The 16,034-nt window shown below is 42.0% G+C and overlaps 1 protein-coding gene across 1 annotated transcript in view; it reads left to right on the top strand.

Annotated features, from left to right (window-relative positions):
* Positions 1–3,152: 3,152 nt before the first annotated feature.
* otofa (otoferlin a) overlaps positions 3,153–16,034 on the top strand; it is a gene marked incomplete at both ends in the record, with an annotated part of 73,322 nt that continues 60,440 nt past the window's right edge. The window contains 2 exons of the mRNA XM_084000588.1: positions 3,153–3,231; positions 10,395–10,453. Of these exons, the coding sequence (XP_083856714.1) occupies positions 3,153–3,231; positions 10,395–10,453 (138 nt within the window). The remainder of the gene's footprint in view (positions 3,232–10,394; positions 10,454–16,034) is intronic.

The raw sequence follows: 16,034 nt of genomic DNA, 5'->3' as shown, positions 1-16,034 counted from the left end.
CAGTTGAAAGCTTTGTGCCTATTGTGTGGTTATATGATGTAGTTAAGATGGATACACAGTACACTAATATGTCTAATATTATCTATTAATATATATATTAATTCATGTATTTATCTAATCTTGTGCTCCAATAAGCCCAATAATAAATCACACATAATAATAAATAATGCTAAATAATAAATTCTGCTATATGGCACATGGTTTTGTATCCATCACATTTCTGTTAATTTTCAAAATCAAACACAAATGAACATTGTTGCTTTCTCTTCATTCTGGTCTCTTTACCAGTGGACACTATCACATGCTGTGAATTTTCAGCAGTAGAAATATTTGAGGGACTTTTTTTTAATTATTATTCTTCTTCTATCAGATGATGGGAGCTCTTCAGGAGATCCTCTAGGCCTTAGCGGTGAAACCTCTTGACCTTTCTATTACAGTAAAACAGCTAACCCCCCCATAAGACCAGCAGCGACGTGACAGATGGTCAATTACAGAAAATCTTCATAGCTCGGAGGTCATTTTCTCATTCAAACTGGAAGAATTAGAGCGTATCTGACAATGTATATAAACATGGTCTTAGGATATTGTTCATTTATTTATTTATATCTATCCAGAAGTAGTGATTTCTGTATTTGATTATGTGGAGGTGGTTTTTTTCCCAGACCAACATCTCCCTCTGTTGGCTCAGCTGCTCATCTGCACTGAGAGAAAGATTTCAGTCATCACCTGTTCATCAACCGAATTAATAAATGGATTTGAAAGAAAAAGGAAACAGACGTGGGACATATACAGTATATGGGCTATGAATGGAAATTCTGCCACATAATGAATACTGATGATTTATTATTTATAGATTATTTAAGAATGATGATCTCCAAATGGTTGCATGTTCTTTGTGGAATAATGATTTATAGCACAAAATCAATAAACGTGTCAATGATCATCTTCATGGCCCCTAGAGGCCAATAAAGTGTTTGTTGTTTATGATCTGTGCTTTCGAACTTCAACTCCATAAACTCATTACTGTTGCTGATTGAGTCTCCAGTAGCCAGTCTCCCCCTCTCTCTCTCTCTCTCACAAAGACGCACACACACATGCACACACACCAACACTACTGCAGCATCTCTCAAGTGCATGAGTCAGCAAAAAAGAGCATTAGACATTTTTGGACTAAAAAAAAAAAAAAAAAAAAGCAAAAATTTTGTTGAAGCAGATAGCTGTCTCTTTCTCTCGCTGCAAATGTGCATAGACACTGACACACACACAGGGGGAGGGAAAGGGTTACATGTATTGCTCCTCAGCCAGCTCAATATATAAGTACAATGTGTCCCGTCTTGTTACAGACATGCCTGAGGTCATTTATGTCAGGTCCTGCTTTAATTCCCCCGAGCGAAGAGTCTTTTTAAACCTTGTGATGAAAGAGACCGGCTCATCTGTTACACTATATGGACTTAGACTGGCTGTCCAGTTGTGTTTGAACGGTGTAAAAGCACCAGCGTGTCCCACTTCTTTCATTAGTTTTATTTGCTCATCCCTCTACACTGAAGGCGTTACATTATGCTGTTGGGTTATTTATACCTTTCACATCCACTGGGGCTCTTCCTTGGGGTATCTGCAGCTCTCGTATAAAGAGATGATGAATTGGTGCACCCGCTCTTGTCGTCCATTGTCTTCGCATCATTCCTTAATGCCCTGGGAGAGCTGAAAGAAAGGAAACTATTAAACTTAACAGCCTTAGACCAGTCCAGTAAACACAAACAGAAAGCTTCAAGGGGGAACTGTCCTTGGAGAATTTTAATTCAGGGCTTCAGATTAGTTTTTTTCTATGAAATCTAACCCATTGAGATTAAACTGCAGTGACACAGGAGCTGAATGTACGTGTTGAAGTGTCAGACGTTGTCAAAGAGTATATGCATTTTTAGTGCAGAAGTTACTCTAAGAGGATTATCTGACTCTTTTCTGAAAGTCAGTGTCCTTAGAGAGCCTGCTCACTTTAAGCTAAATGTGCCACTGCTTTCATTAGAGGAAATTTAACATCTGGTGAATCAATTATTCTTTATCCTTTCTCTTAGAAAAGAAAAGAAGGTGACAGGCACCTGGACTCTGTTTTTTAAATGCCCTGGCACAGCTGCCCACCTGCCGCTCTTTCAGCGTCTGCCAGCCAGCAGGTAAAACACAGCCACTGCAGTTGTTTTTTTTAACCAAAGCTGAAAGTAGGACCACTGCCCTGCACCACACAGGGACCAACAACTGGCAAAGATTATTTCACCGGACCCCTGACCCACAGCCATCTGCACCTGAGACCAGAGGGGTATAAAATGAGTTGCCTGGCAACCGTATTCACACAGCATCTCATCTGGTGTATTAAGAATAAAATCAAATCCTACAACTCTTTTAATTAGTCGTCATAGTCCGATCAAATAATACTCAAAATAGGACCAGACAAAGGCGTACAATGTTAACTTCCCATTTACAAAACTATAGTATTAAAAATTAAAATCTGCATTTGTAAGATACGGTAAAAGATCAATTGGCCTACTACTTGTTTTGGAATAATCTAAATGAATATTAATAGCCTATATAATGAGGGTAAATAATGTGAATCTGTGATGGCACACTTATTGTAAGCATGGCTGTAAAGAAGGATTTTACAGAGGGGGGAAAGGAGGCAGTGAAATCCCTCAAATCCCAGAGTTGGTCTGATCTTTTAAAAAATGAGAGCATCCACCATCCACCATCCCCTCGCTGAAGCTGAAGCCCCCCCACCCCCACCCCCACCCCAGCCGCTGCCACCCCCCAACCCCCCACCCGCCCTTCCTGCACAACGAGCAGAGTAAAAACCAAAGTGCCAGCTCGGAGAGATGCGCGATAGACCGGCAGCAGCCACGGAGGAGCACAGAGCAGGAGGACAATGTTCACTGGAGTCTGCCTTTAAATCTCTGTTTTATTTTGTTGTTGTTGTTGCTGCTGCTGCGAGGTAACACATCATATAAAGTATTTTACATGCTGCCCGTACGGAAAAACCATCTCTGGGTCCAGCGAATCCAGACGCAAGGAGAGGCTCACTTAAAGACCGTTAAGCACAGATTGCGTGGCTCAAGTTTCATCTGCGTGGAGTAGAAATACTCCCCCACTGTCAGCGTGGACCAATGATGGCTCTAATGGTTCACCTGAAGACGGCCGCTCACCTTCGGGGAAAAGGTGACCGGATCGCCAAAGTTACGTTTAGAGGTAGGAGATCTTCTTCAACCTGCAGGATTTCTGTGGGCATCTATAGAAACGTAGTAGCGCACGCTGTGAGGTGGTGTGTCCGGGTTTGGTTCACGTCAGACGGGATGATGGGAGATGGGCAGCGGGTCCTGCTCCTGCTTGCGTAAAAAGTTGGGGGAAGCCCCTGTTGGATCAGCGCTGCGCTCTGATGTACCAATGCTCCTTTTTTTTTATATATATATATGTCTCTTCATCACTAAAGAACATATTTAGAATAGACAACATGACTTAATCCAGCCTCAAGACACTAGAATACAAAAAAAAAGAAAAAGAAAAACGGACTTTCAGATTAACAACTTCTTATAGTTACAATGATGTCTTACTGTTGGATGTTTGATGTTACCCTGCACATAGAAATCCCACTTAAGCTCTAAGCCATTATGGGAATATTATATAATTATCACTGACTATTAACCACACCAGATAAATACATCACAGTGATTTCGCTTGATATTTCCAGCCATTGTTTAACAGCGTGTTTCCTTTTTACTCATAAGGGCAAGAGGCCAGATGATTTCTATTGACTGAGCTGATGCCATTGATTATTGAGGAGGAGGTTGGAGGTGGGGGGTCATATCTTCTTTGTCATACCTTTGGGGTAATTGCTGGTCCACTAGTACAGACGGGGTTGGACAGGGTCATTATCACAGCTACTGTGCTGCTCTTCACAGCAGGAGGGAATCACTAGTGGTGGTGGTGGTGGTGGTGGGGGGGCATTCATTCATCGACATCCTACAGTAGGTTTCTTTGTAAGAGAGAGAGAGAGAGAGAGAGAAGGGAAGAGAGGTGTGTGTGTCTGTGTGAGTGTTTCAGCACCTTGGACAGCGATCAGTCCACTCGATGACAGATGACAAGTGTTCAGTCTCAGCTGATCTCTCATTAGATTCCTGTTTTCAGCTTTGTAGGATCACCATCCCCCTCCCCCTCTTCTTCCTCTCTTCTCCTCTGCTCTCTGTGTGTCTGGGTGTGCACTGGGTAAAGGCTGGGTTTCAGTGTTGTGCTCTATAGCCTGTACTCTGCAGTGAGCTCACCAGGGTTTTGATTTTATATGAGGCGTGTCATCCATGTCACAGATTCAATCGCCTCCTCGTCCTCCCTGTGGTCCAACTGTCAGCACAGTGGCAGGCGTTCATCTGTTTATCATTTCAAATAGCCTAAGTAACGATGTGAGTGTAAGTGCATTTCTGCACAGATTTTTGCCCTGCAGTGAGTGTGACTGAACCAGTCATTACTATTTTAAAACTAGCTCAGCTTAAGAAGACACAAGTGACTTTCACTGGAATTCACTTACAAGTTATGTATAAAACACTATGATGCTTTTTTTCTAAGCCTTTTCTTTTTTTTCTAAATAAAAGTCAAAATGCCAATCAGATATTGCAGGACAAATAACAGATACCAAACACTGAAAACAAGCATTTGCAAACAGAAATTATAGTAAAATGTCAGAGCTTTTATGTATAATTTAGTTAAGGTTCAGATGCAGTGCACACTTTCTAGTTGAACCAACCCTTACACTGTAATAAATCTAGAGTGTGGCCTGAATGGGGAAATTAAGATGCACTCGCACTGGAAAGGGTTTTAAACCATTCTTAGTGTATTTTGATCAGCATTGACAAAAATGGTGACAGCCACAGCTTTAAGACTGGGAAAGATGATTAACTTTTGAGTTATGGCATACAAACTGCTAATCTAGGCTACTCAGAGCAGTTATGAATATGATGTAACATTATCAGTCACTTTGAGTAAGTCAAACCAATATCTACTTTTTTTGAAAACTGTTACCTCCTGAGTCCTGAGGAAAATATTGTCTTTTTATTTATTTATTTATGCTTCACTATATTCGCCAGGTAGCTCATCTCTGCGTCTGTCTACTTGTGCTGCGCTAGCAATGTTAGGTAACTTAGCCCGTTGATTTCTCTTTTACATACATAGTTGCATGTGGTTATGTTTGAAAACAAAGGGCCATCAAAATGCACCAATCTCTCAACGGTAAAAATCTTCTAATCACCTTAATTTAAAATATTTTGATCATGCACAATAAATACGGTTTGGTTTGGTTTTTACCTGTAGCCAAGGTTCCGACCATAGACGGTTCCGACTCTGTATGACTTCCTGTGTTACACATAACCCGTCCGATTCTGACCTTTATACAAGAGTACGACTTGCAAGCAGCCATATCCGCACTTACTTAATTTATTTTTATTTAGTAAATGTTTGTTTGTTCTTGTTTTTAAAAACATGCGTTTTATCATATGACATTTAAATGGATTGGTGTTAACACAAACCTCTTCTGTATTTAGTCAGGGTCATAATTAGTGTAACACCGCGAGGCCGCCATCTTTGTCATAAACACCGGTGTACGTTTGGAAATCAGCCAAAAAACCATTCAGAGGACTATACCGTCTCACTCAGGTGGTTGGAAAAGTCATTGGGGATCGTATGAATACCTTCAGAACAACGGTATGTGTTTTTAAAACAGTACTTCCCGGTTTAAATCAGTATGAGTGGGAGTAACCACTTTCGCATTGTCACATGTTTCAGTCATTTGATATGTAAAGTTAGCCAAAGATATTCAATAAATGGTTTATAAACCGTCTTTGAGTTTGACTAATATAGGCTAGCTCGATGAGTAGATACTGTAAGTTATAGCATTGACAAAAAAATAGCAGATAGCTATAATTAATCAGCAGATTACCTTTTATTAAAGGCACTATAAAATTAGACGTTCACTCTTGTACACATTCACATTGACATAGAGTTTGACAACTTTCCACACTTTTTTTGCACATAATTTCATAATATTAACTGTTTAATTCTGTCACTGACATTAGGCTATATATTTTGGTGACAACAGGTGGGGGCCTGTTATTAAAAATTGAGCTGATTCTTTGTGTTTAAAGTTGATTACTGTTTGCATTTGCCTGTGGTACATGGATAAGGCAAGGCAAGGCAATTTTATTTGTATGTAACAGTTTGTCTCAAAGGGCTTACATGGCATCACAACAACATCCTCTGCCCTTAGACCCTCACATCGACTGAGGAAAAACTCCATAGAAAACCCTTTTAAGATTCTCATAAATTCTCATGATATGAGAATAAGAGGTGTGATGTTTGAAATTGAACAAAGAATAAAGCAAAAGAAGACGGGGAATCATTAGATAACAGGGAGCAGAGAGTCACAGGAAAGGTGGGCGAGCGAGATATTTGAGTAGGGATCAAACCCATCATTCATTGATTCACCATGGACTCCCACCTTATTAGTTTCATTAAAAAAAAAACTGAACATGTAGCCTATCATTTTCCATTTAAGTGGTTGGAGTAGACTAATGTCTTCAATTACATCTTTAGCAATCACTTTGGCACAGATGGTAAGTGAAGGAAATTTCATTACCCTTCTCACATCTTGAAAAGACACAATTTATTATTTTCTACCCCCTCACCATCTTCCTCTCTTTCCCATACTTCTACCACCTCTCAGTTGTATTTCACATAGGCCTATGCCTTTAATTAAGGACATAATCATCTGTTATTTTATTACTGACTGATTTCGAGGTTGATGCATGTTGTGTGGCAATCTCCAGTCTCTTCCTCTGCCCCTGCTGTGGGTTTTTGAGTCATACTTTTCCCTACAGGCTGTCAGTAGAGCTTCCTGAGTGCCTTTGGCTCAAAAAAAAACTTCCTGTCTGCAGAGGAAGGGGTCTGCCAGGAAGCCCCATCCCCTCCCCAGAGTACGTCAAACCATAAAAGACCCTTTGAAAGACAGATGGGAGGTGTTACAGTATGTATGTGAAACCCACTTGACATGTTGTGTCTGACAGGAAAGAGAGATCTAATAGCGTTTGCCAATGTACATAATACAGAATGAAACGTCCAATATTTTGAGGAAAACCATATCTGATAGAAATTATGAATAAAGCAAATCGCCTTCAAAGGCAAGGCGTCAAAACGTATTTGAATTCATGACAAGTCTTTGAATCCTCGCTGTTATCTGCAGCTCATTCTCACTCCTGATAGTCTAAGCTGGGCCTCTGCACTGTAGCCTGCAGGATCACACACACACACACACTTTAAAACGACACGCTGTACATCAGAATTAAATGATAAATTAAGAATTTTTTCCACTTTGATGACACGGTGCTCGAATAACTTTTTAAGATATTCAATCGCAGCCTTCCAGATTAACTATTCCACTCACTGTCCAGCTTCTTTTTTCTTTTTTACCACATACATCAGCACTCTTACTCAGCATCACACATTTGATACCCGCAGTGCTGCACAGACAGCTTGTTTGTCAGGTTCTTAACGGTGAATCTTCCCTTATTTCTTACACTGAAATTGAGCTTTGCGCAAACCACTGTATCCTGCAAACATTTAAATTCATCTTCCTCCCTGAAGGGGTCGTTTCCATGTGCTCTCTGCTGGAACCAACATTCACTGTGGGTGTAGTTTAAATTGAGGGACCTATTTGCAGTGTAAACCATTTATTGTTCAGCTCAGGGAATGGGATAAAATGAAATCACAGTATGGAACGACAAAAATGAGATGCTAAGATGCTGAGAGGCTTTGATTGCACCCCTGAACATTAGGGCAGATTTACATGATGGTGCCCACTTTTCTGGTCATTATATTTTTCTCTTTCAACCCTCCTACAGTAGCTCCAAGTGAAAAAAAGAGCAGATGAGCAGCTCTGTGCGCTTTTCATTTCTGTTACTTTGAGTCTGTCATTCGTTCTCCATCCTTTTCAGTCACTCCTTTCATCTCAGTTGGCCTGCTTCAAATAAAAAAAATGTACTCTCCTCCGCTCCTTTTCTTTCCCCCACCACAGGATGGATCTCTCTCTTCACTCTGCTGCTCCCTATCGCTTTTATTCCTCGCTGATTTCCACCAAGGCCTAAAGCCAGCCTGATTAGCACGATGTTGTTTTAGTTCGGTGTAGGAGCACCTTACGTAAGCTTCACATGATCTACTTTCCCAAACCCACGTCTCTAGTTAGATGAAAATGTCTGTATGGCAGCAATGCCTCTGTTTTGAATAATGTAGGAGGAATATTGTCTCTCTCCCTCTCTGACATTTAAGTGGTGTTTATTTTCTGAAAATATATTTCAAAGGTTGCAGAGAGTGAAGCAGAGTGCGACAGAGATTATGAACCAGACTCAAAATGGGCTTCTTGTTAGTATATTGGTCAAAAAATACTCACTCATCAGTAATGTGTGTTCACTTTCTTTTATGCATGTTTGTGTTTTTCTTTTTCTCTTTCTAAACTCAAGGACTGTTTGCTCTGTGAATATATGATGAGATACAGCTAACGATTTCAGGCAGAATCTGTTTATTCCCATTCAAACTTATTATTACAGCCAAAACTGACTGGAGATGTAATTAACTTTGTGGGTCTTCTTCTGTGTGTGCATGTGTGTGTTTAGATTTGTGTCAGTACACATCAGCGGTCCACCTGCACCCAAACACACATCAACACCCACACAAAGCGTCACACGCACAAAGCAAACTAACTCGACAAAACAGGATGCGCACAGCGGCTCCAGCAGCAACATTCATGAGCATCACAAAGCAGCCAGGTGAACAAAGGCTGTTGCACGCCCGAGTGAGTCAGGTTACTGTACAACAACCGGCTCTCTGCTCTGTGTACAACCTTGAACACACACACACTGCACCACCAGCACATGCTTTTCACAGACATTTGAGGAGACCATGCAGAAACCTGTACGCGCTCTCGACTATAACGTCTAATTTCTCTTCTTATGCATCTTTGATTCTGCTGTAGTCTTTTTTTCCCCCCTCTATGTGTTTCTCATCTGTCGCATAGTGAGTCGCTTTGTAGACACCTAATTGTCTGCATTTCTCTTTTGTCTCCCATGGCTCCACACAGCCTGTCTGGTTTGTGTGTTTTTCAGGTGCTTAAGTCATTCATTTGTCTTTCCAATGGGCTTGAGTGGGACAAATGTAAACTGACTGTAGACAGTCATAGAGCACTGATACATTCATGTATTAAACCTGTACGTGACAGTGGTGGAAAGAGTGATCAGACCCTTTACGCAAATAGAAAGTAAAAGGAAAAAGGACTCCAGTGCAGGTCCTTCATTCAGGAGCCTACCTTCTGTTTTTTTTATTTATTATTTAATAGTTAAATAGAAAGGATAATTTATCAAGACAACATGAGTGTACACAAGGTTTATGCAGTTGGCCAATTCAGTCTTCTTCTTAACAGGATAACTGTTAAAGAGACACCGAAGAGTTTGCTTTTGGTTATAAAAGAGTTTCATATTAATGTGGATGAATCTACGTAACGTTACCCACACTTATTAATGGTCCATTTTCGATTAATGTATGGTTTTGTCTTTATCGTTATTTTGATATTATTGATCGACTCGCCCATTTCGGTTTCACGGACGTTGCCCGGCGGGTCATGGGAATAACGCCGCCGAATCACCGTTTATGGTCGGAACTACAACGGTATCTGATCGTCTTTGAACTTCCGACTTTCATTCTTGATTAATGAAAACATTCTTGGCAAATGTCTTCGCTTTCGTCCGTCTTGCGCCGGTCCAAGAATTTCACCGTGCGCCCGGAGGCTCATGGGAAATGTAGTGTGAAAACACATTGCTTTCCAAAACTCCTCATTGTCCCTTTAATGTTCAGTAAAGTGTACATATGATATCGCTCTTAGATAGGCAATATAAAAAATGTATAACCAAGTTCAGTACCCAAAAATTGTACTTAAGTACTGTCCTTGAGTAAATGTTCTCTCTGCTACTGGGACCATACAGATGCCTCACGCTGTGTGTCCAAACAGTCAAGCTGCAACAACAACAGTCATAATGTCAATACTGGTCTACGGGTGGCGCGGTGGTGCAGTGGTTTATCGCTGTTCCCTCACAGCAGGACGGTTCTGGGCTTGAACTTTTTGGAGTTTGACATCTACCCCCCCCACCGCCCAAAAACATTGGTGATCCAAAACTGAGCCTGATTGGTTGTTTGTGTCTCTGTGTGAACCTTGTGATGGACAGGGTGAACTGGCGGCCGTATAGCCCAACGTCAGCTAAAAGGAAAAGCGGTATGGCTAGTGAATGAATGGTTTCTAACCACCAGACTCCTCCTTTCTCTTTCAGGCCTGCCCTTCTACAGCCGTGTGGCAGAGAACTGTGAGGACGTGGCCCATTTTAATGAGGTCAGTATCTCCATTTCCTCCTCTCATCCGCAAACCCACCTGGATAATGACCAATCAGTAATTATCTCTCAATTAAAACCGCAACCTTTTCCAGCCGCCCCCCCCCCCCAATGCAGATAACAAAAGAGTAAACACTGATTTCACAAGCTGCAGGATTTGTTAATGAACTGAGGTGGAAGAATAGTAATTACAACACGGGATTTCATTCAGTATTTTTAAATCATGTTTTATTTTGAATTCCCAGCACGTGTGCACTCAGATTTAAGTGATCACATTATGAAGCTCACAGTGAATTTATGTTATTTCATTCACATCAACTGTCGGAGAGAGTCTGAGCACACGGATCCACCCTGGGATAATGAAATAACTCAGCCTTTTTATAAGGCGATAGCGCTGACAGCGGAAAGATAATGTATCATCTCCTCATTGCTGCTATATGTTACATATTTTTGCCTTTAATGTGAAAGCAATGAGAGTGAGAGAGGGAGACAGAAAAGTTGAGGAGAGAGAGGGTGATGACATGTCAAACCCAAGTTTCTACAGTAAACACTCTGCCTTAATGGTATGTGGCGTGCTCGCTCTGCTGGGCTCCCCCACTTTGCTGATCTGATCCCAAAAAATGGTCGCTGGTTCTCACTTGTAAATGGCCGCTGTCCTGCCAAGTGTCTCGTAATGGCCCTCTGCTCTTCGATGATGTGCTATCAGGGTCTGAGAGGCGAGGCAGAGGTAGTGGCTGGCCTCCACCCATGCATGACACTGAACACTTGCTCTGTTGTAATTAAACCAGACAGTCCACTCTCTGCTGGACCTAGAAAGAGCTGCTCCCTTAAATAGCTTTTCTGTCCTTGAAACTTGGGAGAAAGTTTACTGGGTATGAACTTTTTCCCATGTCAATTTAAGGCCAGTAAATTGCATTATAGCAACAGCACAGACCTGCGTATATAACAGTCGCCTTCTAAAAACCCAAACGGGCGGCAGCCGAGCCCCTCCGGTGCTGGTTTGGTTTGGTCAGCCTCTTGCCAATGTGGCTGCTGTGAGATTCTGGGAAATCTTTGCTAATAGGATTCCCACAGGCTCCTGTCACACTGAGAAACCAGCATTATGATGGATTCAAATGCACAGAGTCATGTTGGGGAGCAGAGGGTGGAAATGAGAAGGGGGGGTGAGGGCTGAGGGATTGAGACGGAAGTGTTGGAAGTAATCCTCACTCCTCAACAGAAGCAAAAGAGACACAACAGAGGTATCGGGATAAAGTCGGGGAATGAAATAAGAAAAAAACAAAAGCAAGAAAGCGCCTCAAACACCTTCCCACCTTCCCAGGGGAGGCTTTGCATAAGTTTTTTTTTCTTTCTTTTTTGTTCCCTGAGCTGCTTGCCTTTATGGAGAAAGCACATTTTTTCCTTTGATGGACTCATAAGCATGAGGCTGCTTCCTTTGCTGATAACCAGGGCTTTTGTTTTCAGTGCAATCAGGCAAATGGCCAAATGACTGTACAATTTTGACCAGTTGCATACTCATACACACACACTGTTACGAACACACACAGAGAGACAGAAACACACACACACACACACACATCGGCTCATACAGCGCCCCGGCAGTAATGTTGTTGTTTCGGTACTAGCGCCACCGGTGAAACAGACGACACAAAAGTAGACAAAAGGGAGAAATGTGTCAGCAATGTTTACGACAGTGTATTGTATTGTTCCTGAGGCCCTGCATGGCTACAGTAGCTGGTACACAACTGAGTGGCTGGCGCTGATACGTGATCTCTTGTGACAGCCTCACCCGATGCTCCTGTATAGTTGCTGTGGAGGTCGTTAGCATCACTCAGCATCAATAAAATGGCCAGGCATCCCCTCGGGGACGGATTGTGCTTCCAGTGGTCCCTGAGACTATGCGTGTGTAATGTGTGTGGGTGTGTTGCATTCTGCTGGTGCCCAAGCGTACAGTACACACTATATATTTGCCAAGTCGCCCCCCAAAACACTGGAGCAATTCCTCCTCACACCCTCCTCGTTTGACGTCTTCATCCTCAGCACTGGGACACTGGCATGGCTCAGTAAGCTCAGTCCAGCCCCTGGAATCGAGGGCCATTAGCATAGAGCTGTGTGTCTTGTTGCTTTATGCATGGATTAGCAGGACGCCTTTGAACTAGTGTGCGGATAGACTGGATGGGGAATCTGTATTCATTATTCATCCCGTGGTGGGACTTGGCTTTTAGCTGCAGTACACCAGGGCTTCCCCCCCCACCCCACCCCACTCACTAGTGAGACATAACTGGAGCAAAGAATAGAAAGCCCTGCGAGCGCTGGATGTGACCACTGGGTTCACGGAGTATTGGCCCGTGGATATATTTTTGGTTGTGTTGTTCATGTGTGCATGTCCGTGTTGAAAAAATGTTGAATTTGTGCTTGTTTGGTTTACAACACTAGATGTCAAGAGATTTCAACCATCCCGCCAAAGCGAAGGGGATTATTATTCCAACACAGTGAGTGCAAGAATATTCCTTCTTCGGCTGCAGCAGCACCACAGGGTAGCAAGTGCACAGTCTCACTGTTATGTAACATCAGAGTCTGAATCCCATGATTTTTTTTCATTGGGTACACACACACACACACACACACACACACAGTGCATGGTGCCTCAAGTGGTGGCAGCCTTATGCTCCACGAATGACTCTTGCTCCCAAACAATTTGCAGAGAACAAGACAAATACGTTTGACTGATAGATTCCATATCTGTATTCTTCGCTCTTGAAAGCCTCACGTCGACCGCATGGAGACTGTGAACTGGAGGTCATGTTGTGGCTGACCAACGAGAGAGGAGGAAGAGACCGCAGTGAGCACACTTCCTCCTCAGAACTTCCCTTGGTAATCAGGTTTGGGAAGTTAGTGGGCTGGAGTGAGGCGTATCTGTTATATGAGAGGATATCACTATCAGGGTGAGGTTTTTAAACTAATTTACATCATACCAAGAAGCAGGATTCATATCCTGTACAAGACCCGAGAATGAAATCGTCTCAAAAAACATAAATTGATGCATTAAAGGTGATCCGCGTCTCCGAGTCGTATTTCAGCCGCCGCTTCACTTGACCACCAATAAGTAGAAGAGGAGTAACTTTAGCCTATTGGCTGGAAACTTACTGGAATATGTTTAGTAGTAAAAAAAAAAAAAAAAAGGAAAGTTCACCAGTTTTCAAAATTCAGGGCTGCTCCAGGGAGGTGCTTTCCCATCTCTGAGTGCACTGAATAAATGATGATCTGAGCAGAATATTTTCTTTGCTTCGGCTTAGAGTTAGGGGGGAAGCTGAAAGCGGATTGTGGATTTAGACTCGTTACAAAAAACGGGAGAAATTTTAACAAGTTCACACACTTGCACATGCACACAGGTGCAAGCAAAAGACAGAAACCAAAAGCATTATTCCTGTAGGGAATTGTCTATTTCTACTTCATTATCGTAAGCCCCTTGGAAGAGAGAGAGAAAAAAATATATAAAGCGCTCATTTCTCTTTGTCTGTGTCTGTGTTTGCTCATGTGCATCCTCTTGAAACTCCTCTGCTTTATGGAGTCTTTCTTTCTCTCTCTCAGGAGTGACAAGGTGCCTCGATAAACACCGGCACAAAAATCAAGTAGACAAAGTAAAACAATCCACAATCCACAGAAAAGTCGCTTGACTGTGAAATAGTATCTCGTACTGTATAAGAACAGCATATGAACAAGAACAGACTTTCAGCTGCTTTTCTATAGGTGTAGTTTCGACATTGGAGCAGCTACAGTACAGTACAGTCTGAATGGATTTTGTCTCAAAGCGCCCACCTTAGGAACCAGCTGGAAAAAGGCCAAATAGATTTCCTTTATTGTATTGCAGGGGGAAAAAATTATGTTTTTATCTGCAACTGCATGTTTCCGGTGAGCAGCAGATGAGGCATGTTCAGCTTTAAGCCTTTTAGGTGTACTCTCCTGTAGAGCCGTGATAGGCTTTACTGTATGTTGGATGAACTCTATATGATTTTTTTGATTAACAAACGCACTGGAGTCACTTCCAGCTGTTGGTTTGCCACCACATCAACAGACAGTTGAGCCCCTGTTGCTGAGAAGTAAATGAAAAACAATCCATCTCAGCAGAAAAGTTGTTTCTTTTAATTGAAGGGTGAGCTGCTTTCTCTCAGCACAACGCCGTCTATTCTCAAGGACAAGGAGCTGCTTACTTGACAAGCACGCAGTTCATTATCTCCGCACCATCTGGTCCTCCACAGCAGTAACTGGGGAGATAATTGCAGTTTTATTAGAGCGGAGCTTGAAACAAAGTGAAATTTCATTGAATCAATTGGATAAAGATTCTCCCACACCTGTCCACAGTGCCACTCAGTCTTCAAGAGAGGAGGAAGAGTGTTTGATTTTGTCGCTGCTGTTATGTTTCAGATTGATTTAATTTGATGAATGAAAGAAAAAAGATGACCTTTTAGTTGCAATAATAAGACAGGAAACATTGCCAACAACAAACAAACTACTGGAGCATGTTTTGTTGCTGTCACAATCACTGAGTCACTGTGATTCAATCCCAGTATGTTCACGTCTGTGGCATTTCATTTGACACGTCCTATAAATTAGACTGAGATGAGTGGAGAAACATCGAGGCATGCAGAGAAAGTGACATACGAGAAACAGAGCGGGAATGAAAAGGAAAACAGTGATGGACAGCCCAATTAGAGACAGTAAATTGAGACTATAGGTTGGGGGTGGTGGTGGTGGTGGTGGTGGGGTTGGGTGCATGCACACATGGGCAGCGATGTCAGTGAACTGGACACGATCGATTTTCTTATAAGAAATGCTGTGTCTTCCGCACTGTCACTTATATACATGTCTTGTGTGAACACTTGACGAAATGAGTCGATATTTGATCTGATGAAGGCTTTGAAAGTGAGGCATCACAGATGTGCTTACTGTACAATGTGAATGTGAACGTCTACTAAATTTCCTGTTGAGCAATCTCATTCAGAATCACAATTGGGACTCGTTAGACTCGTCTGGAGACCATGAATGTCAGTTCATGCAAAAATCATTGAGATAAACCAGAGTGGAGCCAACTCAATGCTCTTTAGATTAATATAAATGACTGAATAAGCTCTATGGTAATGTGTATGTGGAGGAGTGATGCATTTGCTCTCTCCGCATGCAAAAGTTCAGACACAGACAGAAAGTCAACAGTGTTTTTGTTACAGATTTGCTAAAAATTTCTAATCCTCCTCCAGCGTCAGACATGATGATACAGTAAATGTCCCTGAAAATGAGAAGTGGGAGCTTTTCTCACTCAGGCAGGATTGTTGTACAATTAAAACCACATTCATAAAAAAGTAAAGTGGGAGAATATCAGTGAAAGAAACAGGATCATGAAAGGTAATGTCAGGTTACTGAACGTATAGGCGAGTGAAATTCCAGCATTTAATAATTTACTGTTGCAGACTCTCTCTTGCATTGTACATGACAGCACATTCAGCGAATACAGAGACTCACAACACTAAATGTTATACTGCATAGCATATACTGTATATGGAGCTGAGTAGTAAAGCCTGCTGTAA

Source organism: Trachurus trachurus (genome assembly GCF_905171665.1).
Source record: "Trachurus trachurus genome assembly, chromosome: 24".
Lineage (NCBI taxonomy): Eukaryota > Metazoa > Chordata > Actinopteri > Carangiformes > Carangidae > Trachurus > Trachurus trachurus.
The sequence above is the reverse complement of the archived record's forward strand: the minus strand, read 5'-3'. Positions and strand labels throughout refer to the sequence as shown.